The sequence below is a fragment of the Marmota flaviventris genome, chromosome 8 (assembly GCF_047511675.1).
Source record: "Marmota flaviventris isolate mMarFla1 chromosome 8, mMarFla1.hap1, whole genome shotgun sequence".
Lineage (NCBI taxonomy): Eukaryota > Metazoa > Chordata > Mammalia > Rodentia > Sciuridae > Marmota > Marmota flaviventris.
This window is the reverse complement of record NC_092505.1, coordinates 121,079,957-121,107,679: the sequence shown is the minus strand read 5'-3', so window position 1 is coordinate 121,107,679 and position 27,723 is coordinate 121,079,957. Positions and strand designations below refer to the sequence as shown.

The 27,723-nt window shown below is 40.4% G+C and overlaps 1 protein-coding gene across 15 annotated transcripts in view; it reads right to left on the bottom strand.

Annotated features, from left to right (window-relative positions):
• Positions 1 to 2,343: 2,343 nt before the first annotated feature.
• Tfdp2 (transcription factor Dp-2) overlaps positions 2,344 to 27,723 on the bottom strand; it is a 161,341-nt gene continuing 135,961 nt past the window's right edge. For 11 of the 15 annotated variants that reach the window (XM_071615588.1, XM_071615589.1, XM_071615592.1 and 8 more), the window contains 7 exons: positions 26,768 to 26,930; positions 21,899 to 22,045; positions 18,141 to 18,209; positions 13,572 to 13,723; positions 10,026 to 10,192; positions 3,702 to 3,807; positions 2,344 to 3,487 (listed from right to left, as the gene is read on the bottom strand). In XM_071615588.1, the coding sequence (XP_071471689.1) occupies positions 3,304 to 3,487; positions 3,702 to 3,807; positions 10,026 to 10,192; positions 13,572 to 13,723; positions 18,141 to 18,209; positions 21,899 to 22,045; positions 26,768 to 26,930 (988 nt within the window). In that variant the 3' untranslated portion in view covers positions 2,344 to 3,303. The remainder of the gene's footprint in view (positions 3,488 to 3,701; positions 3,808 to 10,025; positions 10,193 to 13,571; positions 13,724 to 18,140; positions 18,210 to 21,898; positions 22,046 to 26,767; positions 26,931 to 27,723) is intronic. The other 4 variants (XM_027933597.2, XM_071615591.1, XM_034635743.2 and 1 more) reach the window with 1 other exon arrangement.

Sequence of the window (27,723 nt, the reverse complement as noted above, 5' to 3'; positions counted from 1 at the left end):
CACCAGAGCCAGCCCACATGCTGGATGAGGCTCTCTCTCCTGTCTCTGCCGTTAGGTCTTTGTACATCTAAGGACTCAGAGAACATGCAGAGACGATGTCCCTCTCTAAGGCCTGGTTGTGAGGGCGAACAGGAAGGCAGGGAGTCCAAGAGAGTCTGTGAGTAGTTTACAGACACTGCTGAGAGCTAAGGTCAGTATTCCTTTTTTTTTTTGGGGGGAGGGGGGGGAACAAGCCCTGCCCCATACTTACCACCAAGGCAGCACAGTTTTAAGGTCTTTGTCACAGATTTATTGACTAGAGACAACCCTTGTATGTTAGAGGAGGGAGCTTGAGTATAAAAGCCCTTGAAATGAATCATGTATAAAACTCAACAGAACTAAATTGACTGCTCTCTCTTGGTGTGGTTATGTCTGAACCAGCTAGGGCAGTTCCTGCAGTTCCCATCGTCAGCTAGCCCCCAACACACACAAACACACACACACACACACACAGTGTCCCAAGGGCCTAAGACACATACTGTGCTGTCTCTGTGACCTAAGAAGCCCCAAAGAGCTTTGATTTAGCAAAGAGCATAATCACAGATGGCTGTGGGACTGCAGGGAGCCCCTCCTTCCTGAAGTCTCTATGTGGATTATCTGACAAGGGCCACTTTCTTTTTGGGGTCAGATCCTGGCTTTATTTTTCAAATAAGGCAGAGTCCTGTTATGACAAGTTCTGCCAACAGGAGGCGCTCTCCCTGCCCATCCTGGTAAAATGGCAGAAGCAACCCCCCCACCCCTGCTTCTTTAAAGACTCAAAAGGAAGAACTTAAAACTTGTGGCCTCCACCCCTGATTTTCTGGGGCAATGGGCACTTCTGAGGTCTGGGGCTCCTCCTTTCCTGCCCCCTTTCCAAAGCCCTCCACAATCATAAGGTACAACATACATGAACTTCCTGAAACTGCTTTCCCCACACAAAGAGCACATGGATGGGAGACACCTACAGCGGGGATGACGAAGGGCACCGTGAAGGGCACCATGTTCCCTGGCAGCGAGGCTCCTCCCACAAAGGGTCTCCTGGAGCCAGCTGCAGGCATTCCATGGAGCACAGTTACTAACTGAATGTCACTGCACCCTTGAGAAGACAGTGACCCTTGGGGGTGGGGGAGCCTCACGTCAGCGTGTACTGGTTCCACGGCACCACTCTGCGACATGTCCTCACCAGTGCCCCAAATGCATCCCTAAAGAGCAGAACTGGGACCTTCCCTGACAGCACCACACGTGGCCAGGACAGCCAGTGGTGGACAATGAGGATGATGGTCTTTGGTTGCCTTTTTTAAGCCTGCACTTTATGAATTAAAGCAAAGCACTTTAGCAATGGAGACAGGAGAGAAGGAAACGGTTTCTCAAGGACTCTAGGGGAATGCTGCTGTCTGGCAAAGGAATGAGAATGATTCATGGATCCGTCTCCACTGTCTGACTGTCTTCTGGAACCTGCATTTCAACATTTTGAACACTAAAAAGCTAACTGTGGCCCTTGGTCTGTCCAGGTCCCTGCTGGGCCCCCTTTCCTTCCAGTAGGGAGAGGAGAAAGGTCGGGGTTAGTAGAGGAAGAGGCACCCCTTTCAAGGACATTGTGGAGGGACACCCCATGTCACTCATCTGTCAGGTAAAGGCCTTCCAGTCAGAAGGCCCCTGCAGGCCTGGCACTTCCCGGTTGCTCTGGGGAGATGTTCTCCTTGTGCTGTCCAGCTCATGCCAAGGCAGAAGCCCCTGCACCTGCCAAGGCCTCCTGCCCTTTGGATACTCTGGGTTTGCACCACAGCTTAGTGCTAACAGAATGAGGGTTTCGTCTCAAAGGAGCCTAAGCTAAAGTTGTATATTCTTGCTTTTCAGTGTTTAAAGTCTTAGTTTAAAAAAAAAAAAAACTAGCCAACCATAGCTCTGAGCTCCAGCTCCCTGTGAGCTTGGTGGTGGAGCTGTAGAAAGGCATGTTGGGAGCCTGCACTTGCCCTCTGGGATTAAGGAACGAGCCCTCCTGGGCCACATTTGGTGATGGGTCCACAGATGCTAGGTGCACAATGTCAGGACAAATCCCTGTGATTCAAGAGTTAGTTCTACTATTCTTTGTGTAATTAGGTTGGGGGTGTGGCCTCGCACACTCTTCACTCAGAGAAGTGGATGCACCTTTGGCCCTGAAATCCCACCCTACGCTCCTTGCCACCACACATCTGACAACTGCAGCGTTCAACATTTGCACAGAAATATTGGGTTAGTTTGAAGGGCAAATTACCCAGGAATCAATCTAGTAAGGTCATTTTGATTAATTAAAATGTGAAAAAAGGTAACATGTACAAGAAAACATTGTTGTTCATATTCTTGAAACAGACTTTTCTTTCAAGGCAAAAGTAATGACATTTGGTTCATTTTCACAAATTGCACACTGGGTGAGATCATACAGTGACTGCAGAGAGCGGTAGGCAAGCAACTTGGTCATAGGAATTTGCTTCTTTCTTTCATTATAAATGAAAAAGCTGTATGAAATGCACAGCTTTGAGTAAAATGATACAGTTTCCTTCTCTGTGGAACCCCAGGTTTAGAATGCTGGCAGAAGGCAGTGCTGGCAGAGTGGTTAATGCACATGGAAATGCTATTCTAGTTTGGCTTCCAGAAGTAGCCTAGGAAATCCTATGCACCGACGCATTGGCTAATGGTAATTTCAGTTTTGCTATAAATTATTCTAAATGTCATTTAAGTACTTCAGAACGAGCGCTTGCTCCTTTCTAGAAGCTGTCTAAGGCAGCAGATGCATAAAAGCACCTCAACTAAACTCCCAACTAGTTCAGCAGTTAACCTGTGCTCCTGGGCCACCAGGACTGCGATCTCCACCCCCACCGAACACCTCCACCGGCACTTGCGTGTTCGCGCCTGCCTGTCAGAGGCAGCCCAGGAAGGGGGAGAGACATGGTCATCGGGGCTGTTCCTTGTAGCAACCTCAATTCTAAAATGATTACGTAGGTGAGGGCGCCACAGAGAGCCAGCCTCCCGGAGACGCGCCCGTTCCTGGGCCTGTTCTGGGGATCGCTCCCCCTCTCAGGAAAGGCGCTTTGTGCGGGTGGGACCTAGTGCTGTGGCCAGTTCTCATTCACACTATGTTAACATTCCAATCCTCTCAGCCTTCGAGTAACTTGCTGGCTGTGTTTCTCTAGTTCTCACTGAACACACGGTGCAAACAAAGGCAAAGACTGAAGAAATCATCTCAAAACAAGAGCTCACACTAACACACACGAGCATCAATGTGGAAACGTGAGTTCTCTCCTGTCTTTATTCTGGGGAGGAGGAGTCCTCCTCGTCATCTTCCTCGTCTTCATCGTTGAACGAGCAGGGGGTCTCTCCGCGGGACTCGGAGCAGTGGGAGGCCGCACTGCTGGACTGGTGACTGTTTGGGGCAAGGAACTGCCCAGTTGCTAAGGCCACTTCAGCATCCAGGCACAACCCCTGGTTTACGCTATCGAACAGCAGAAACACACACAGGGTGGTTAATGCGACAGTTTTTGTACAACATGGGAAAAAGCACACAGGAAGGAGCTGCCCCAGGTGAGGCCTGCCACACCCCCGAGGACCTGTGCAGGCAGCACATGGCCCTGCTCACCCTAGCCCTGAGGGGCGAGCAGGGCCATGTGCTGCGGCCTGCCATCCTGACCTTGAAAAGAAGTACCTACCTTGACTGGGGTAAGGTGGCACCGGTGGGCAGGTCTAAATTTGAAACAGATTGGGTAGAGTTCAAAAGTAGTCCCTGATTTAACCAAGAAGGCCCTGTGGAGATATCTGAAAAAAAGAAAGAAAAAAAAAAATGTAGGCTCTGCAAATTCTGTGGCTGCTGCTGTTTTGAGTGTGAAGAGGGCACAGCTAAGCCGGGACAAGGCTGCTCGCCACAACAGCTCAACCACTCCCCGCCCTGGGAAGAACCCAGGTTTCTTCACCTCCTTGGAATAAAAAAATTTCTATAACACAAGAGTGGCAGGGGAACACACACACACACACACACACACACACACACACACTCAGGGGAAGACAAACCACAGAAAGAATTCAAGGTGAACAAACTCAGACTCATTCCTTTTGTTGGGAAGACCCCGAGGCAGCAGCTCCCTGGGACTAGGAGCAGCAGATGGAATATCTCTGATGCTGGGTGTCCTCACCATGATGGACCCTGACGGGGTTAACACCAAAGTCAGGAGTGGGTAAAGTGACAGTCAAGTCGGAAATCTCTCAGGGAGGGACGCCTTGCTCAAGGAGCAGGCACAGCGGCAGATTTCTGCCTGAAGCCCGGCCTGCCCTCTGCAGAGGCCGTCACTGCCGACACCTTTGCTCCTGGTGTCCTTTGCTTTAGAATTCAAACTAGCCCTTCTTTTAAAAGGTCACGCTTTTAATGAAGGAGGTGTACAATGCCGTCCTGAGTTTAATGAAGCAAGACAGACATTACTGTTTTAGTTACAGGAAGTATTTTGGACAAATCCTTGCTACTTATTTTCTAGGCACATGCAACACTTCTCCTATTCTAAGTCTGAGTAGTTCTTCTTCTTTTAAAAATTTATTTGTTCTAATCAGTTAAACATGACAGCAGAATGCTCTTCAATTCATTGTATACAAATGGAGCACAATTTTTCACTTCTCTGGTTGTACACGAAGTAGGTCACAGCATTCATGTAATCATACGTGTACCAGGGATGTCTGCCTCATTCCATCATCTTTCCTATCCCCATACCCTCTACCCACCCCTCCCTCCCCTTTGCCCCATCCAAAGTTCCTCCCCTTATCCCATGCCCTCCCCCGATTATGGATTAGCATCCACTTATCAGAGAAAACATTCAGCCTTTGTTTTTTGGGGATTGGCTTACTTCGCTTAGCATTTACCTATTTATTATCTATCCATTTACCTGCAAATGCCATGATTTTATTCTCTTTTATTGCTGAGTAATAATCCATTGTGTATATATGCCACAGTTTCTTTACCCACTCATCTACTGAAGGGAATCTAGGTTGGTTCCACAGTTTGGCTACTGTAAATTGTGCTGCTATAAACATTGATGTGGCTGTGTCACTGTTGTATGATGTTTTTGAGTCCTTTGGGTATAGACCAAGGAGTGGGATAGCTGGGTCCAACAGTAGTTCCATTCCATGTTTTTTAAGGAATCTCCATACTACTTTCCAGATTGGGTGCACCAATTTGCAGTCCCACCTGCAATGTAAGAGTGTGCCTTTTCCCCCATATCCTCACTAGCACTTATTGTTGCTTGTATTCTTAACAGCTGCCATTCTGACTGGAGTGAGATGAAATTTTAGAGTAGTTTTGATTTGCATTTCTCTAATTACTAGAGATGTTGAACACTGTTGCATATATTTGTTGACTGACTAAAGACTGAGTTCTTACTGCAATTTTACTTTATACTTACTTCTCTATCTAAATGGATATCTCAAAGAAGGCAATAACTGAAACATATAAGATGCAGATATTACTGCATGGTCTCTCTACAGTGACTGTAAGGATTGTGTCATAGGAAAAGAAATAAAATGTGGTAGAAACACTAGAAATACACTCCTAAAAAGAAATTATTTTAGTTACATTGTAAGAATCAACACATATAGAATATATAACTTGCCAAAGTAAGCTTTTACTTTAAAATGATATTTTTGTATTCCTGGGCACAGAAATGGACTATGTGTACTGAAACTGGAAATCCTGATATCCTGCCTGACTAAGTGAGAGGCTGTTCGTGTAGAAGAGGGGTGACTACATTAATTTTAGACTGGCCTTGTGAACCTTTTTCTTCAAAGGCTAAGGCAGCTGTGGAAAAAGAAAAAAGAAAAAAAGGACTCCATTCTAAGAAGAACAGCAGTCTTTAAATACATTAAGTAAGAACAAGTCTTATGAGAAGATGAAATTAAAGCCAGGAGTGCTGAATATTAACTAGGACATAGAACTAGAGAAACTTTCTGTCAGAACACAGCTATTTACTTGTTTGTGAGCCTAACAGATTACTTTTCTTTTCACAATGGATTTGAAAAGCCTACGTTTCTTTCACATTATCACTGGATCCACACAATGGTTCTCACACTCTTGCCAAAAGCCATTATGTCCCTTTCCACACTAAAAAGGCACACGTTTCTTCCTTTGAACTAACCAGAAAGTCATGAAGAGATCAAACCACAGAGGCCGCCTAATCACCCACAGCCTTCTCGCCGGGACTAAGTTAAAATACAGTTCTGGTGATTTATTGAGTAAGCCCTTTATTCAGACCCTGCTGGACTTCCATGTGCCTGGGCTGCTCGTGAAACAGCAGGACTCATGTGGGACGGCACAGGGAGAAGGCAGCAGGACAGAGACCTGGGACAGCTGGCTGATGGGGTGGGGAGATGGGGTCACTGCTGCAGAAAGTCGATGGCACCAACTTAAAAATTAAATCCAACAGAAACCAAACCCCGGTCAATAAACTCTTCTGTTGTGAGCAAAGAGCCAACCTAAAAATAAGACCTACCACTTTGCTCATATTTGATGTATTATACTTTAGAACTAACATTAAGATGCTGTTGAAAAGTGATGTGGCCTAGCATGGTAGTACATGCCTGTAATTCAAGATACTTAGAAGGCTGAGCAAGAAGATTGGAAGTTCAAGGCCAGACTCTGCAACTTAAAAGTGATGGTTTGGGGCTGATCTTGGTGGTATGCACCTATAGTTGCTGCTACAAGGTAGGAGGATCACAAGTTCAAGGCCAAAGTGGGCACTTAGTAAGGCCCTGTCCCAAAATGAAAAAGGTTAGGGAGGTACTCAGTACTTATCTAAGATGTGCTAGACCCTGGGGGTTTAGTCCCCAGTATTGCTGCTCAAAACAATAAACATACCCACAAAAACAAAACAATTAAAAAAAAAAAAACTGAAACAACAATAAAAAGATGTAAATTTTAGGTGAAAGCAAAGGCAAAAAAATTATTTAAATATTAAAATTACATTTGCAGAATGTACAATATTGCTAGGAATTAGGACAATGGCAAGCATCATAGGTCATTAGGGAAAAAACAAAGAAAAATCACAGTGAGTTACAACTTCACACCCACTAGGATGGCCACGATTAAAAAGATGGACAGCGCTGGGGACACAGCTTGGGGGTAGAGTGTATGCTCACGATGAGTCAGGCTCTGGTTTGATCCCTACCACCAAAATATTCTAGAAAATAAAAAGATGGACAATAACAAGTGTTGAGAAGGATGTGGAGAAACTAGAACCCTCCTACACTGCTGGGGTAAAATTGTATAACTACATTATAAAACAGTTTGCATTTGTGGGAAGCCATTCTCGCACGTGATTGGGTACCTCCCTGATTGGGTGTGAGGTGTTCTGGCCAAACTGTGTCAGAGCTAATCCCCACCCTTCTCCAGGTGCGAGAGCCTGTCCGTACGGGGGTGTGACTGACCATTGACCCTGAGACCAATCACTGACCCTGACCTTGGAATGCTGTCCCCTTCGACCTTCATTGGATGGAATTTTCCCCTGAATTTTTTGTTCCCCAATAAAAGGCCACTCCCTGGCGTGCCCTGCTCTTTCTCTCTCTCCTGCTAGTCCTGAGTAAGCCTTGTTGTCCCACCAGGTGGTTCGAGGCGAGAGCCAGTGGGAGGGCCATCTCGGACCTGGTCAAAGAAAAAGGTAATTGAGTCTTGTGTGTTTATTTTGATCTCACTAGTTAACTTCTATGCTACGAACCTCTTGTATGAAACCAGCATGCTGGTCGCGCAGTTGAGGCATTTCCACAAAATGTTGAACATCCAGCAATTCCATTCCTAGTTATTTATACAGACAGCAGATCTGAAAACATGTTCACGAAAACACTTGTACAAACACTTGTCCAAAATAGCATCATTCAAACCAGCCACTGATGAATGGAAGAATAAACAAAATATGATACATTCACACAAGGACTATTATCTGCCAAGGAAAAGGAATTAGGTTGAGCACCCCTAATCCAAAACTTTTGACTCTGAAATGCACCGAAATCCAAACTTTCTGAGCACTGACATGCTGCCACAACTGGAAAAGTCTGCATCTAACCACATGTGATGGGTCACAGCCAAAACACAGGCACACTAAAAATACATGATTAACTTCAGGCTATGTATATACACAGGTATATGTGAAACAAATGAATTTCATGTTTAGGCGCAGATCCTATCTGCAAAGTATTTTATTACATATATGCAAATATTTCAAAACAGGGGAAAAAAACAATCCAAATCTGAAAAATTTTTGGTCCCAAGTATTTCATCTAAGAGAAGCCTAACCTATCTCACTGTTACAGGATGGATGAACCTGAACACTATGCTGCATGACAGAAGCACACACAAAAGGCCATGTATCGTATCATTTCCCATATGAAATGTCTATAACAGACAAATCCACAGTGACGGGAAGTAGATGGATGACTTCCAGGGATGGAAGGGCTAGGGGTGTAGGGAGAGACTGCTAATGGGCAGGGGGGTTCTTTCTTCAATTATAAACATGTTCTAGAATTAGACAGTGATTATTATGATTACACAACCTTGTGAATACACTAGAGCACCAATGAGCTATTCACTTTAAAATGGTGTATTCTGTTATGTGAATTAAAACTTAATTTAAAAAATTACAATGATATCATACCCACTAAACTAGGAAAACAGAACACTACTATTTTGCAGATAAGAATACAATTTGGGGCTGGGGATGTGGCTCAAGCAGTAGCGCGCTCGCCTGGCATGCGTGCGGCCTGGGTTCGATCCTCAGCACCACATACCAACAAAGATGTTGTGTCCACCAGAAATTAAAAAATAAATATTAAAAATTCTCTTCTCTCTCTCTCTCTTTAAGAAAAAAAAAGAATACAATTTGGTAAATTCAAATTGAAAAATGCTGGCCTCATCCAATAAAGCTAAAGATGCACTTGATAATTTTGATCTACATGTTTGTATACAGCACTAGATAAATGAATAGGAATGTTCAAAGCATCAAGAAACTGGAACCAACATAAGTGTTTACCATCAATAAAATGAAGAAACTGTATATTCATATAGTGACATTTTATACAGAAGTAAAATTATATGCATTACAGCTACAATTAAATCACCTGGATGAATCCATGGAACATAAAGATGAGTCAAAGAAAATCAAATCACTAAAGGATATTTTAGTGTGAATCTATTTTTTACATAAGGTCAGAAATGGGCAAAACAAATTAATAAGCTGCTTCTGTTTACCATATTTGTAGCTCTAAAGAAAAGCAAGCAAACAATAAGAAACAGAGTGGTGACATCGAAACAGATAGGGAAGGACGCAGACCCGAGGGTGGGCATCAGGGATGTCACCTGTAATGCTTCTCTCCTAAACTAGGCAGTCACTGTTCTATGACTCTTTAGACTCTAAAACAATGTAAGATTGGGAAGAGAGGACCAAGGACAGTAAACATAGTCAACTTGAGAAGTTTTACTGTCAAGAACAGCAATGATTTTAAACATGAATCCATATTTACCCAGTCTGACACTGTTTTCTGATAATATAAATTTTACTATATTCCTTCTCTCTTAATTCATTACTAACCAAATGATATTTATTTTATGCATAAACAACAGATACATAAAGTTACATTAGAGCAGGGTGGTGTGTACATATTTTATTTTATAAACGGTTCAAAGTATCCCTTTCAGTACCCAGAGGGCACTGAGGAAGGATTTTTTAAAAACTCCTTCATCAAGTTTTACTAAAAGCTTACTCTAGTGTGCCTCTTGGTTAGTCCCGGAAATTACAGATAGTATTATTTCTGAAGAGCCTAATTTCATGGTGAATCAGGCAATTTAGATCTACATAATATGAGTTATAGAAATCTAAGTTTGCAATACTGTAAAAATAATTCTTAATGTTGGAAACATTCTAAAATTTTGCAGCTTTTTATGAGAAAGGTTTTAACAAGTTAGACTGTTGTTAATCAGGAACAAGATGCGATAGCATCAGTCAACATACCTGTGATATAACCTTCTAAAGCCTTTGGCACCAGCGATTTAGCAAGTTTCAGGTCCTCCAGAGAGCAGTTGCCCGACTCCAGGCCAAAGGACATTCCCATCCGTTTCAGTACTTCTATGTCATCATGGATCTCAAAGGTGTTGTCAAAGTTAAAGAGGTATTCAAACCTGCATCAGGGAAGAGAGAGATAGGATGGCATTTCCGGTGGTTCTCAAGAGGCTGGGATTGTTTTATGCCCAGTACTTTTATAACGCATGAGGGCCTAAGTTCAGCCATCTCCTCAAAGTTGTTGCCACTTAGAGCACTAGCCATTCTACCAGGTTCAGGGGGACGACACCTCGAGAAGTGACTTTCCTAGTTGTAACAAGCACCAGCAGTCCATAAACTTTAGCTGTAATGCTGTTGGAAACAGGAGATAAAATTTTGTTTTAAACTTAACACTTTTCAAAATTGTCTATGGCTTTGCCACAAAAGTCTACTTTGATATTTGATCTTTCTACTACAGTTGGCTTATTAGCTTTGGCAAAAAAGATTTTGAATGCTTACTTCACCTTCATGAGTCAAGTGTTAGCCTGTTTAGTTAAGCATAAATGGGAGACTTTTATTTTATTTATTTATTGAGATAGGGACTTGCTATATTGCCCAGGCTGGTCTTGAACTCCTACTGGGCTCAAGGAACCCTCCTGCCTCAGCTTCCCAAACAGCTGTGACTATAGGCACACACCAGTAAGCTTGGCTTATATGGAAAAATTTTTTTTGTTTTGCACTTTTTTTGTGATACTGGGGATGGAACCCAGGGCCTCACAAGTGCTAGGCAAACACTCTACCATTAAATTACATTCCCAGTCCTTAAATGGAAGACTTTTAACAAATTAAACCAATGTCTAAATCCTGTCTTAAGGGACTAAGGAGTGAAATGTCCTAAGAAAAAGTGTCACACATAATAAATACATGACATGTTCTTGAAAATTGCCGGATGTGGCTGCCTAGCTGCCCTCCCGGCACAACAATCGAGTTCAAGGGAAGGTTCAGGGACAATGCTGGGTTTCACTTGTCATGGAATTCTATTAAAATCATGTGAAGGTAACACTTTTTATGGTAGATCTCAGATGAGGGCCAAACTACAATTTGAAGCAAAATGCCATATTTAAATAACCTTAAGTATATGGATTTGAATAAAGTACATGAACAAGTTTTTAGGGGAAAATAAATCTGAAGTGGGTGCCTGCCAAGGGGATGATTTCAGGCATCTGTTAAAAGCAGTTGGCTTTGTGGACCTAATCCTCAGCGTGGGAAAGCCTCCCAGCTAATGAAGGGGAAGATTGCATCACCACAGTAACTGCCAGAAAGGTCTGCAGCCTGTCTTGAACACAAGTGCATACAAGCTGCTCCACGCAGGGCAGCCCGGTTGGGGCATGAGTCAGTGACCACCCAAGGCACAGAATCCTGCAGATCCTAGCTTGGGTGAGCAGCATCACAAGCCTTGAGGCCAACAGCTCCCAGATCTTCCTGACACCCTTTTTAGACTTAAAAGACTAACCTGAGAATTTTATAATCCCCGACAATCAAGAGACTAACTTTATGTTTTTGTGTTTGTTTCTAGGGAGTCTAATTTCAGACTAACTACAAATGCCTTTGGTATTTTTTCCCTGAAAAGATGTTAAGCATTTTCCAGACTTGTACTGCTTTATCGCTAAGTTTACCCTTCATGAAAAAGTTTTTATCAGTGGAAAAAGTTAAGGGTACAGGGAGGGCACGGAGTGAGATAGGAGCCAGGTGTCGTGGCTCCCCCACCCTGCTCCACAGCTCTGCTGTCCCAAGAACACATGGGAGCGACACCAGTGCCTGAGAATATACCAGCTGCCCTCGTAGACCCCAGTTTCTGAAACAATTCCCAAGTTTCGGAACAGTGATCCAGATACACAACATTAACTGAGCCCTGGGTGGGTCTTATGTGAATTCATCCACAGCTTTTGCAAACTGGCAAGGTAAATACTATAATTCTTATTTTTTTTAGAAGGAGTGAGATTTCAGAAAGGCTAAGAAACTTAAAAGGTTGAAAAATGTGTCTGGCTGACTTCACAGCCTGCAGTTTCTAATACCATGTTTTTATTTCAATCTTCAAACCATTTTGAAATTCCCACTCACTGCTTTTTTTTTTAAGTCCTCTTCTTCCTCTGCTTGGGAAGCATCCCTCAGACTCCCTGTATGCAATACAGACAAACAGGGAAACGCCACCAGACAAAAGGAGTGTTGGTGTCCCTGCCACAGTCTTGGGAGGGGCTGTGGGACTGAGGAGGAGTGGAGTCCCCCTGTGGCTTTAATAAGTCTCCAAACTTGGACAAATTATTCGCTGACCCCTTGTCCTAACAGCAGCCAACGTTCTCAAGTGCTTCCCTGAACCAGACCTTCAGAGGCATTATTTTGCTTAATCCTCACAGGGAGACTGGAAGAGAGGCACTGACATCGCTCCTGTTTGTTCTAGAGATAGAGCTTTGTTGTGGTCTCATTCTGCACCTTCTGTGTACCCTTAACCTCTTCACGGTACTGGCCACAGCCTGCAGACTACTGATACAAACTTTTTCATGAAGAGTAAAACAAATTACCAGAGGAATTCTCTAATTTGCAAAGGGTTACTTCCCACTTGCTATGATGAATATTAGCATCAATTTCAATTATAATGTAAAAAAAGAAAAATTTGGGGCTGGGGCTGTAGCTCAGAGGCAGAGCGCTTGTCTAGCAATGTGTGAGGCACTGGGTTCGATTCTTAGCACCACATAAAAATGAAACAAATAAAATAAAGGCATGCTGTCCATGTACAACTACAAAATGAAAGAAAGAGAGAGAGAGGGAGAGAGAGATTTTAAAAAAGAACATGCCCAGCATTTTTTCTTTGTTTTTTGTACCAGGAATTGAACTCAGGGGCACTCAACCACTGAGCCACATCCCTAGCCCTTTTTATATTTTTTTTGGAGACAGGGTCTCACTGAGTTGCTTAGTACCTCACTTTTGCTGAGGCTGGCTTTGAACTCATGATCTTCCTGCCTCAGCCTCTTGTCCCACTGAGATTACAGCCGTGCACCACTGCACCTGGTTATGTGCTCAGCATTTTAATGGCCTTTCATTCATGGATAAACAAAAGAACATATAAGTATGATATAATAAAATGACGAAATGATTGCTTTAATGCCAGATCTAAGACGTTTCCCTAAAAAACTGTAATCACCAATGAACCTATCTGTCCCAGCCGTTAGTGACAGCCTGATTCAGCACAAATTACTACACACAGGACACACTATAGCTCAGCCCAGGCACCACACCACACATGTCACACTATAGCTCAGCCCAGGCACCACACCACACATGTCACAGGCAGACAGTGCCTGGCACAGGACAGGGGATGGTGGAGGCGAGTAAGACGCACCCACATGAGAGGTGCTCACCCTCCCAGGCAGCCCCCGTGGAAGGCTGCAGGGAACAGAGCACATGATGGGAGAATGTTCTTAGAAGGCCAGCCCTGCACTTGCCCCCAGTTCCCCCACTCACTTGTCACTGGAGATGCTGCAATCTATGACTGTTTTTCTGCTCGTATTGATGATTATAAATGGCAGCTGAATTGTGGAGTTCAGAGCTGGAGGGCCCTGGTTTTGCTGTTCATTTTGCCGATTTCTCTGTACCAGGTTTTTGAAAGCAATTTGCTACAATGTTCAAGAAAAAGAAGATGGTCATTTAATGTGGAAGAGTTGGGATTTAAACAAATTAAGATAATACATTTAAAATTAGTTTAAAGAGGCAGTCCTCCTAAACTAATGAATAAGAAAGTCAAACATTTTAAAAAATTAGAATGATTTAACCCAATAAATACATCTCAAGGGAAAAAATATCTGTACTTATAGAATGACTAACATCCTTCTTATGTAAATAATGGGGCCCCGGATTTTCATCAACCACAGAAATAGAGAGAGCAGATGTGGGAGAGAGCCCAGTGGTACCTGCAGCTCTTCTTGGGGTGACACAGCAAGAGTGACACCAACTGAGCTCATGTTTTCCATTTACTTGACAGCTTCCTAGGAGTTTGAGGTTGTTTTTTGTACCAGGAATTGAACTCAGGGGCACTCAACCACTGAGCCACATCCCTAGCCCTTAATATTAATAACACTTTTGTTCTTTTCTCCCCATCATTGCACCCAAGGGCACTTTACCAATGCACTACATTCCTACCCCTTTTTACATTTTATTTTGAAACAGGATCCCACTAAGTTGCTTAGGGCCTTGCTAAATTGCTAAGGCTGGCCTTGAACTTGCAATCCTCCTGCATCAGCCTCCTGAGGTGCTGGGATTTATAGCTATGTGCCAGTGTGCCCAGGTCAAATACACCTTTTTTTTTTTTTTTCAAATACACCTTTTAGACTGCCTAGTCTAGGGATGTGTTTTAAAGTCACTGAACCCTTTCTTCAGATGACATCTGCTGGGACCCTCACTACATAAAACAGATGGAAGCAGCACTGCTCTGGATGGCTGTAGAGGGGCTGGGGCCCCAAGCCCCGCCAATTTGCCCTCACTTACTGCCATCATGGTTTCTAGGGCAAAATGGAACCTGACCATATGCTCAGGGCACATCTGGAATCCAGCCTGAGCCTCCCCAATCTGACACTTTCCTGAGGAGGGAACTGAAACTTAGTACTGATTATAAAATATATGGAGAACTAACGTCATTTTTTAAATTTTTATTTTTTAGTTGTACATGGACACAATATCTTAGTCTTTTATACTGAATTTTGCTGCTGCTGTTAGGCGCCCAATTATTCTAGCCTTAACTGTGTCCCAAAATCCACTATCATATCAATTACTATAAAAAAAAACTATCACTACTATTATGAAGCATTACTTAAGTTAGTTTCTGCTCCCATAGAACTAAATTTAGTCTATATTTATTGCTAAATTCATTTAATATTGAGGGGAAAAATATTCCAAAACTATAGAACTGAGAAAAAAAAATGAAATGCTTGAACACTTCTGTGGAGTGCTTCTCTTTCCTTCTACTAGAACAAACTCTTAGAAATTGTTACTACACTTTGCCTAACTTTGTGGACCCTGTGCAAGAGGATGCCTCATGATATGGGGGACATAACCAGTGGTAAGGAAGAACCTTATATCTTTATGACTCACTGATCAATACTATATTTAATAGCAAAGACTTTTCAGGTGAAGAGGGCAGCAAAAACATATTGCTATTTGGTTTTTCTTTTGTTTTGTGGTATTGGGGAATCCAACCTAGGACCTTGTGCATGCTAGGCAAGTGCTCTACCACTGAGCTACATACCCAGTCCAGTACTATTAGATTCACAGTAAAAAAAGAAAAATCACAACCCTTTAATTATGGACTGAGTTCCTTATTTGCTGCGCTTTGAATGATTTTTTTTTTCAGCCTTTTGTTCTTTCCAGACTCATTAACATCTATTCCAAAGGCCACACAGCTGTCAGCATGTTCAGTTCTGGAAAAGGTTGAGGGGCTGGAAGGAACAATTATACATACCCATGAAAATAGGGTATGTAGGGTGATGACAGGGAAATTTATTCACACTATTCCTTTCTCATATTACCAAGATAGGAGGTAGTGGCATGTAGGTAATATTACCTGTGTCATGTGATATCATAGGCTTGTGACATTTACTTATTTTTAAAAATCAAAGTAGCCGTGTTCAGTGGTATATACCTGTAATCCCATCTTTTGGGGAGGCCAAAGCAGGAGGACTGCAAGTTCCAGGCCAATCTGGCAAACTTATTGAGAGCTTGTCTCAAAATAAATAATAAAAAGGGCTGAGGATGAGTTCAGTGGTAGAGTGTCCTTGGATCCAATCCTTAGTACAGCAAAAAACAAAAAAACAAAAAAACAAGGGGATGAGGCTGCAGCTCAGTGGTCGGGCGCTTGTTTGGTTCCTAGCACCACATAAAAAATAGACAAATAAAAATAAAGATATTGTGTCTATCTACAACTAAAAAAAAATATTAAAAACAAACCCAACTAAAACAAAAACCAATGTTCTTGTTCCTTCTATAAAGCTGAACAGAAAAAAATTAATTATCATTTTTCAGGCTGGGCATGTAGAGATGGGAAGCTCCCATCTGTTGAGGACAACCTTGCACAGCACCATATTTTCCGATACAAAAACAGATCACTACAGGCATGCTGATAGAGAGGCTGCTATGTGGGCTGGTTGGAAATACTGCAGAAACTGTGAAGGGACAGGGACAACACAGAGTCAGCCAGGGAAGATGACAGCAAGGAGCTGAGGAGCAGTTCCCTGCAGAATTCCTCAGGGAGACTCAGGAATCACCTGTCAGCTTTCAACTTTTTCTCAAAGCTGCAGAATACTTTCCTCCAGCAAAATCTTATTTGGAATCTCAATATGAAAAATACCTAAGATCCCTGCTCTCGTGGCAGCTCCACAGGCAGGTGCCATGGGCTTAGTATGAAAGTAAGACAAAGAGAAAGAGAGAGAGAGAGAGAAATGGCTTGATCAGGATGGATCGTCATCTCTGGGTTTCCACTGCGCAAGGTCTGTGGTTCATCTGAAATGGCCACTCGACCCTTCCCTGTGTCCTTTTTTCCTTTCTCCTCAAAGATCATGGACAGACCTCTGAAGGGCAACTGTCTGCTCTTGCTCTCTGACTTGTATATGAATGTACAAAAAAAAAAAAAAAACCTCCAAGCAAATATAAATATCTGGAAAGGGAAAAACAGAAACCATCTGGAATCCGAAAGAACACAGCATATTCTGGTCATTAGAAAAATTGAGTATTGAAGAAAACGGGCTATAATATTTGGGAACTTATTGCTATCTTTATTTCTCGAAGGTGGATTAAATAAAAAATTAAATCAAAAAAGTGAATTGGTGGTAATGTTTTTCATATAAAGACATCTCACTGTGAAAGGCAAAAGCATAAGGCTCTCTGGTTCACCGTACAAAGTTGATCCTATTACATTGAAACTGGCCCAAATGTACTTCCTGCCTGAAGTAAATTTTTACACCAACTGTAACTACTAAAAAAGAAATAAAATATACCCTACAATTTAGTCTCACATGATTTCATACAAGGGTTCTACAATACTTCTTAAAATAATCTAAATTCTAGGCAATTATCAAAAAAAAAAAAAAAAAGGATGACTATAGAGATCTTTATTAAACTGTAAAATTTCTTTTTTTATTTTTTTCCTTTTGCATACTGGGGATCAAATGTAAGATTTATTTTCTGAAACAGAAATGCATTTTAAGTGTTGGTATTTCTGTGAATCTTTTCATGTTACAATCGTTTCAAACCATTCTGTCGTGAATGACATGATAATGGGTATTATTGGTGGATTTGATTAACTTAAAATACTTAAAATTTAATTAGCTTTACTTTTGATATTCTGAGTTAGAGAGAAAATAAACACAAGACCTCTCCCCTGATATGTCCAGGGTAAGGATGAGACCCAAAGTGAACTGCTCCATAATGAACCATACCCAGGCCTGAGAAGCTCAAAGTGTGAGGGGTAGGGAATGGGTGACCCAGATGGGTCCCCTGAATGGCTGAGCCTTTACTGGCAATGAGCTAGGATGGAGAGTCCATGCTGGTGTGCTCCTATCACACTGCCAAAAGCACCACAATTACAAAATATCCACTTATTTATTTATTTAGTGGCACTGAGATTGAACCCAGAAGCATGCAGACTCTTATTGTTTGGTATCCAGGATTGAACTTGGGGGCATTCAACCACTGAGCCACATCCCCAGCCCTTTTTTATATTTTATTTAGAGACAGGGTCTCACTGAGTTGCTTAGGGCCTTGCAAAGTTGCTAAGCCTGGCTTTGAGCTCGTGATGCTCCTGCCTCAGCCTCCCTAGCCACTGGGATTACAGGTGTGTGCCACTGAGCCTGGCTTTTTTTAAAATTTTATTTTGAGATAGGGTCTCACCAAGTTCTCAGACTGGCCTGGACCTTGAGATCCTCTCACCTCAACCTTCTCCGTAGTTGGGTGTGCACCACTGAACCTGTCCACAAGGACTGTGAGAGCAAGTACGAGAGGAAGAGAAGACGGGCAGGGAAGCTCTAGACACCCCAGCCTCCTTACCTGCAGGAGAAGTTCTTGTAGCTGGGCCCTCTTCTGCTTTATTCGTTCTATTCGCCTCTGCTTCTCTATCTTTAAAATATAAGTTATAAAACAATATGAAAATACATAAAACATAAAATACCACTTTCTTTTCATGTTCCTATTCTGATACGTTAAGAATTTTCTTAAAGAAACAACCCATTTTAACTGCAAAGGCAAATCACACCTTTTTTTTGGTGGGCGGGGTGGGGGGAGGACCTCAGGGTATGAAAGCAGGTTGCAATAGTAGAACTGTGGCAATAGTTGTCAAAACTGAAATCCATCCCTTTAATGAATATGTCACGGACCTCACAGTGACATTTCAGTACATTTTGGACACATGTATGACGGTGGTCCTGCAAGGTTATAATGGAGCTGAGGAATTCCTACCGCACAACTCATGTATTCTGGTGATGCTGGTGTAAACAAACCCATTTTGCTGCCAGTTGCATAAAAATTAGCACATATAATTATGTATAGTATAAAACGCTTGATAATGATCATAAGTGACTTACTGGTTTATGTTACTGGTTTACTGTACTATGTTTTTTTGTTATTTTCAAGTGCATTCCATCTACTCATTAAAAAAAAGTTCACTATAAAATAGTTACTGGCAGCAGCCACATATACCTCGCGCTTACCCTGTCTCTTGATTACATCATAAGGTCACAGCGAATGACCTATGCCATAAGGTTTTCTTAAGGACACTTTAGGGTGTTCATACAACAATGAAATCAACCAACCATGCATATTTTTAGAATGTATCCCTGTGGTCACGCATGACTGTACTTGCTGTGCAGTATTTGTTGCTTTTATTACTCAAGTTCTAATCAAAGTAATAGCACCACTTAGCTTTTACATGTCCTAGCATTCAATTAAGCGTTTATACACATTATCTTAATTCATCTTCATACACATCTTATGAGGTAAGTATTGTTGTTGTCCATTTTGCATGCAGGGAAATGCAGAAGTAGAAAGGTTAAGCACTGCCAAGGTCACACAGCTAATGAGTGGCAAGAACCAGGATTTCAACCTAGGCAATGAAGTCCCAGAGAATCCATTATTTATTACTTTGCCAAATCACCCCCAAGGAGGAGAGAGATCTCATTAATCAGTTTAGCTGACTTTCCAGAACAAAGCTGCTAACACAGAGATCCCAATATATAGATGTATATTCAATATACACTTCCTACTTGTAGTTCGAAACATACTTGTCAGATAAATTTCCCAGCTTCAAACAAGTGCTATTTTTCTCAATTTTACAACTACTTAGATAACAGGTATCAGGGTATGAATTTCCTTGCTCGTGAGTTCCTCACTATCTTCTTAGGCAAAAATCCAATGGGGCTCATGTGTTGAGCTCTGACATTAGATCCAACAGACCAAACCAAAATGGAGTCACAGATTCTGAAGGTCCATGCCACCAAGCCAAAACTAAGTTGTGTGTTTGACCTTCCAAGAAATTTAGACAGATAACAACTGGAATCCCCAAACAAGCCAGTGTTAGCCAGCATGATATGGGAGCCCTTGTGTTCTAATCTTCACAAGGAAATTAACTGTGAAATGGAAATTTAGTTTTTGATTTTCATTTCTGCTATCTTCAGCATTTTTTTCTGTCTTTAAAAAGCCAACATCCTTTGCTCAGCAAATCAGAGCACTCATTCTATACTGAACGAGGTGCCTATTCTAAAACCCCACATAAAAGTCAACTAAGATCTTTCAACTAAAGTTATACTTTCATCTTTTCACATATCAAAAACTCATCTTCTTGTCTACTCCAAAGAATGTCTTCCTGTCTGTTCCCCATCGACTCTGGTCTACACCAGACAGAAGCTCCTGCCACTGAGGTCCCCTAAGCACGACCGCACTCTAGCCTTTGTAAGATCCACTGAGACATCTGTGTGGCCTTGTACATTAGAAAAGAGGCTGCTCGAGCCTCCCCAGCAACTGAGGCAAGCTCCCACCTGCTCACCGTGCCCCACCTCCTGCCAGGTCAGGCCCCCACTACCTCACTCAAACCAAAAGTCTCCCTTCTCTGCCCCATTTCCTTCCTTGTTAATTCAACTTCCAACCCACTAGTAGAGTGATCCTTTAAAACACATCCTATCAACCCTCCTCTTTATCAATGGCTTCCATGGGTTACAGGCAGCATTCTTTCCAAGCCTGTGCCCTGGCTACACCCAGTTATGTGTGTGTTTTCTATGTGTCTCAGCCCAAGCAGGGCTTCTGCAAGGTCTTCCCTGCCCTTACCCACTTGTTGAATTCCAATTCCTTCGATGTGACTGAGCTCAGGGATTATTTCTTTGGTAAAGTCCTTCCTTAATGCTCTTTCCAGAGAATCTACACATACCTCCTTCATATGAGTAATTATCTCTGTCTCTTGTCTCTTTTTCTGATGCTGGTGACTGAACCCAGGGACCTTGTGCATGCTAGGCAAGTGCTCTGAAACTGAGCTACATCCCCAGCCCTCTTTATTTTATTTTGAGATGGCATCTCTCTAAGTTGCCCAGGCTGGCCTGGAACTTGTAATCCTCCTGCCTCAGCTTCTCGAGTAACTAGGATTATGCACTCAGCATTCTTTTTCTTTTTGGGGGGGGCACGGGTACCAGGGATTTTATTCAGGGGCACTCAATCACTGAGCCACATCCCCAGCCTATTTTGTATTTTATTTAGAGACAGGGTCACTGAGTTGCTTAGTGCTTTGCTTTTGCTGAGGCTGGCTTTGAACTCTCAATCCTCTTGCTTCAGCCTCCCAAGGCACTGGGATTACAGGTGTGTGCCCCTGCACCCAGTCTGACTTCATTTTTCTTTCATTTGTGATATTAGGGAACTGAACCAAGGCCTTGTGTAGACTCAACAAACACTACCAAACTGAGCCACATCTCCATCCCTGAATAACATTAGGGAGTACCCTGTGATGAATGTGTGGTTTCCCCTACCATCCATAAATATAATACAAAATAATTTTTTTTTTATTTTCTAGGGGGCAGGGGGGACAAGGTACTAAGAAAAAAACATAGCATCAACCTTTATTATTCTCCAAAAGCCACTGTTAACCTCAGTTTACTCCATTTGTGGCCCCATAGCAAAACTTAGGTCAAACAAATTTAGAAAGAGTGTCAGGGAACATATTCATTTGGGAAAGATTTTCTATAATGTTTAAAGTTAACTAAATAACTAAAAAGGTTTTTGTGCACATCATTCTAAAAAATTCATGTAAGCTGAACATCCCACCCAATTCTGATAAAGACACAAATGAAATGCCATTCTGATGTTACTGATTCCAGTCAAAGGTAAAAGTTTAACTTTCATAGCTATATTTAGATTACTGTGTAATTAACACAGGAAATAAACAGCTTGATCATATTTCGGATCCATATAGCATTATTCTGCATCAAAACATCAAATAAAATAACATTTCTACTATATGATTCAACTAAAATTTATTAGAGTGCTTAGAATTAAACTCGAGTGAAATTAAGATCTTTTCTAGGAAACAGCAAAAATTAAATCTAGTCATTTAAATCTTATGACTCTCAGTTTCATCATTTATACAAAATAGAGACTAAACCTCTAAAGCTTTCACTAATTCTAAAATTCTACGTAGTGTTTTAAAAGAAATGATAGCATATATGAGCTAACATTTGGGAATATCTTAATATTATGTGATTATATTTTTAAATTAAAATGCCACTGATGTAATAGAGTGCAAACCACTACTCATAAATAGTTTTTCTCACCTCCAGGTTTTGACATTCCTGAGCAGAATTGGTAGGCAGGCCAATCCACTTGATCTCTTTCTTTTCCTTTGAAATTATGTTCATTGCCATTAACACATTTAAAGCATCATAAACTCTTCGTCTAATGTTCTTCTGATCATAAGCCTGCTGAAAAATATTTTTATTGAGCAATAAATTTTAAGGGTAAAGGTATAATCATGTGATGTTAATATATTAAATTAAAACATAATATCTTTGAAGTGCTGAATTCATTCTATGCCTATTGAAAATATCCTTCAAAATTAAATAATAAAGATACTTTTAAACTATAAAACATAAAATAATTTTATAAATATTATGTTACCATCAGATCAACATTAAAAAATACTAAAAGGATTTCTTCAGGTAGAAGATATATCATTTAAGGGAACTTGGAAATGTAGGACAGAATTAAGAAAAACCTGAAAGTAAAGACATGAATAAAATTCAACTAATATTCACCATATTAAAAAAAAAATCCCAGAGTCCAGAATATGCACAAAACTAATACACACGAAGATAATAATAGCTATATCAGAAGGGAGTAGTGGAGATAAAGCATAAGCCTTAATTTTAGACTAAAAAAATCAAGGATATGTGTCTATAATTCCAGCTACTTGAGAGGCTGAAGCAGAAGGTCTGAAAAGTCAACTTCAGCAACTTAGTAAGAACCTGCCTCAAAATAAAAAATAAAAAATGGCTGGGATATAGCTCAGTAGTAGAGTGCTTACTTAACACGCAAAGGCATTGGGTTTAATCAGCAACAACAACAAAATGCATGTTTTCAGTTCTAGATAAAGTTGGAGCAGTAATGATTACTAAGTTGTTTTCAGTCTACAATGAGAATAGGAACTTGCACCACAATATAATTTCAATCACCATAAAACACACTTAGTTTGGATGAGCTTTCTTTTTTTGTAGCAAGACTTTCTCAATGAAGAAATTGTGTTGTCTTACATTATAGAGCAAGAGGACAGGTAGCTTCTAAGAACAAACTCCAGCCAATTAAATGCCATGATAATACAGAATGGGGGAATAACACTGAAATCATCTAAATTTAAAATAATCTAAAATAAAGGGGAAACTTAGGTTATAGAACTGAATGTAAATATGAGAAATCCTGACATTATAGAAATAACATAACAACAAATAACAGGTGGAGGTAGTGAGGTAGGGTTCCTGGTTTCTTCTCTTTGATACTGGAAGGGATATGGGCACTGTTCAAAGTAGATAATGATGTAACAATAGAGCTTTCAGCACAGTATATTTATTTGAAGTTATAAAACAACTATAACAATATTTTTCTTTAACAATTAGTACTGATATATCTAATCTAAGTCTTGTGGTAGAAGAGAAAGATGGCGATAAGTATAGCATATTAATTTATTACACTTCCATAATCAACAGCTACTGTTTTGGTTTGTGTTTTGTGTGTGTGTGTGTGGGGGGGGGGGGTCTTTCCCACATCCCCAATCCTTTTTAAAAAATATTTTTTGTAGTTGTATACGGACAACATGCTTTTATTTTATTTGGTTATTTGTATGTGGTGCTAAGGATCGAAACTAGTGCCTTGCACTTTCTAGGCAAGCGCTTTGTCACTGAGTTACAGCCCTAGACCCCATTCCCAATCCTTTTTGAGGTTGGCTTTGAACTTGCCATCCTCCTGCCTCGACCTCCCATGTCACTGGATTACAGGTGTGCACCACAGTGCCCAGCAACAGGTACTATTACAGATGATAAAAAATAAAATATTAAGTATGTTACTTAAAGTTATAAAGATAACCAACTAAAGAATTACAGAGTATAAATCTTCCAAATCATCAGAAAAGTAACACTTAGTGAACAGAGAAAAAACCCAACCTTTGTTTATATCCTGGGGTGCTAGGAGTGGATTATAAAATGTATATGTGAGATGCTGAAAAAGGCTAAGAGGAAATACTTCTCTGCAGTGACATCTGAGTGAAGATCAGAAGGAGGAGAAAGAGAAGCCAGACGGATGCTCACAAAGGCAAAGAGAACATCAAGTATGGAGACCTGACCAGGGACATCTTCTGGCATACTCATGCAGCATACGGCTGGAGTATACTAAATGTGTGGCCAGAGGTAGTAACTGGGGAAGTGCGAAAAAGACTTTGAGATCAATGAGGTAATGGAGGCCAGGCATAGTGGGGCTGGTAGATCTGAGAACTTTGGCTTTCACTTCAGATCAAAAGGTGATGCACTGTTTCAAGTGTACAGAGAACATTAAAAGAAACAAAACCCACCATAAAATGGCTTATAAAGAAATATCTATGCAATCCAAAAACAGAAAAGGTTCAACTCATATTCTAGTAAAAGGAAACACCTATAGCAATAAACAAAAATCCCTATCCCCTGAAATTATAAAACTCCAATGTTCTTAGTCAAAAAGGACATTAAAACTAAAGTTAGAGAATATATAAAGAATAATATATCAGCTGGGTATGGGGATACACGCCTGCAATCTCAGCAGCTCAGGAGGCTGAGGCAGGAGGATTTCAAGTTCAAAACCAGCCACAGAAATTTATCAAAGCCATAAGCAAGTTAGCAAGACCCTGTCTCAAAAAATAAAAAGGGCCAGCGATGTGGTTCAGTGGTTAAGCACCCTTGGGTTGAATCCCCGGTACCAAAAAAAAAAAATCAGAATCAAAGGAATAGAACCAAAAAAATGCTAAAGGGGAAAAGTCATAGCCATAAAGACTTTCATTACTAAACAAAAATAATTAAACTATATAAAGTATACATCATAGTCTACAAGGGTAAAAAGCAACAAAAGGGGCCAGGGATGTGATGTGACTCAGTAGTGGAATGTTTGCCTAGCACGCATACCCTGGGCTCAATCCCCGGCACTACAAAAACAAAACAAAAACCTAGAAACACAAATCAGAAGGTTGGTGTAAACAAAACCAAGAAAAGGTTCTTTTGGAAAAAGAATTCTAATAATTTTGAGAATATGGATGAGATGGAAGATCTTCAGAAAATACCAAACTGAACCTACTGGAGACAGAAATTCTAGAATGAGTAATTACCAAAGAATAAATGGAGAAAGTTACCTAAGATATACCCTCTCACCAAATCATCAGGATTAGACGGTTTCACAGGTAATATCTGTACAATTTTAGGGAACTGAAATTGACATTCAATGTTATTAAACCTGTAATGAAGTACACACAAAAAGAAGGCCTCTAAATTCATTTTATAAAGCCAGCATACTACTACCAAGCCAGACTGCAAAGACAGTTAACAAACAAAAACAGAAACCTCACTTATGCATATTAATGTAAAAATTCTAAAATTCTCAGGAAGCTATAATTTGATTAAATTCAATGTCCATTTCTGATATTTTCTTAAGAAAAGAGAGCAAGCCAGGTGTGGTGGTGCACACCTGTAATATCAACTACTTACAGGAAGCTGAGGCAGGAGGATTGCAAGTTCAAGGCCAGCCTCAGCAACTGAGTAAAGATTTGTCTCAAAATTAAATTTAAAAAGAGTTGAAGGGGCTGGGGAGATAGCTCAGTTTTAAAGCACTTGCCTAGCATTCATGAAGATCTGGGTTCAATCCCCACCACTACATAAAAAATAAACAATTTTTTTTTTTTTAAAAAAAGGTGGCGGGGAGGTAGGGTTGGAGATCAGTTCATGGTAGAGCACTTGACTAGCACGTATAAAGTCTGGGATTAATACCCAGAACCACAAAAGACAAAAAAAGAAGCAAGAAGAAATGTTTAATTTTTAAAAAATTCAGGTAGTCTATAGTTCCTATTATCTCAAAATATTTATCCTCTTTGAGGGCTGAAATACTATACATATTGCATTAGAGTTTAGAATTACAGATCTGTAGCTCAGTAGTAGAGCACATGCCTAATACGCACAAGGTCCTAAGTTCACTTGCCAACACACAAACAATATAGAATTAAACATCTATGACTAGAGTTAGCATTATTATTTAATATTTGTGTAGAGTACATATAATATAATTACATTTAGTAAAATGTAAACTTTTTATCTTTAGTGATAAAAAGCAGATCAATACTTGCTTAGGGAGGGAGGCAGAGGAAGGAACGGGCTCTGAAGGGCTCAAAGAACCTTTTGGAAGTCATGGGGAGGTTGTGCATCTTGACTGTGGTAGTGGTTTCACAGGTGCACATAACTACCAAAACTCAAAGAATTCTATACCTTGACTGTATGTAACTATCTACCAAAAAGTAAGAAAAAAAAATCTAATTGTATACTATGTACATTTCCATCTGTAATTTTATTTTGCCTGAAAAAAGTGAGAATGATTTCTACAGCAAGAACAGTCTCTAACATGCATTAATAAAGAATGCAGCATGCAAAGCATTATCACTTCTGTGTTTAAAACAAAAAGGAAATAAATTTTATCACATGTATTCATAAAAGAATTTCTAGAAAGATATTCAAGCAGTGAATATTAACTAAGAATGATATTACCTATGAATGGGGACTGTGGGAGAAGGGAGTAATTTCTATTACACACTCTTATAGAACTGGAATGTTAATAAGCATGTCCATGTATGAATTTTCCAACAAAAAGTGACATTTTCTTATTGACTTAGACACTGACGAAACAGTAAAGTTCAGAAATGTAAATGAAGTCACTGAAGAGGAGATCATGTTTAAAAAAAGCCTGTTCCATTAGTAACCCCCCAATTTTTATTTTAAACTCCTCCAATCTATAATATGAAAAAAACACCTCCTAGCTTATTGAGGATGCTCTAGCTTATATGATTCCTCAAATTTATCACACAGACAACCCCAAGAAGTAAACTGTAGTAGCATTGTTACTCCATATCAAGTTAATGATCAACCTACCGAATCAGCTGCCAAGTGGTTGTTGGAATTGGTGAACTCTGAAACCAGCTCATCAGCTACTTCATTATATGATGTTGTACCTTTTCGCTGAACTTTCTCACATACTTTCATAGAAAAATGTCTCAAGCCTTTTCCATTTTTATCTCCTTTTTTGCTTCGTTTACTAGAAGAGAAAAAAATTATGAAAATAAAATTTATATTTCATCATACTTACCAATGACTTCCTTCACAAAACTCTGTAAGATAACGCAGGAGGATAGCAATTTAGTATTTGCTTCAAGTTGTAAAAATTTAAATAGATAATAGGAAATGTTTAAAAATTAATTTTTGCCTTAAAAGCCTAATAAAGTATATAGTGCTTTTGTATATATATCATTCATTTACTCAATGAATATTTATTAATGAATTACTACTACGTGCCAGATACTGTTATAGACACTGGAAATAAGTGAAAAATGACAAAAACCCTGGCCTTTTTAGAGCTGATAGAACCATTAATACTTATTTTTAATTATGGATATTAGTTTTTCTGAAATTAAAAGCATCACTGTTCTTGGGTTTATTTATCTATTCAACTGTTTTTTTGTGTGTGTGGTGCTGGGATTGGCCCCAAGGCCTATACATGCTACCTATATGCTCTACAATGAAACTATACCCCAGCCCCTATTCAACTTTTAACTGAAAGTCACTGGAATTGGATCTAAGTCTTTAATTAAATTTGGTCAATGCCAAAGCCTAAACTTTGATAACTTAATTTTTAACATTTGGAGGAGGTTCAATTTAGTTCTACTGAGTATCATCAACTCTATGCCAAAAAACAGAAATACAAAACTAAAGCAAGACCTACTCCCTCATTCTGAGTCGGGGGATGATGGAGAGACAGACACACACAATGACAGATAATTTCAATTTTATAAAAAGTAATTGCCAAGTCAGTTATTCACAATATACTTTGG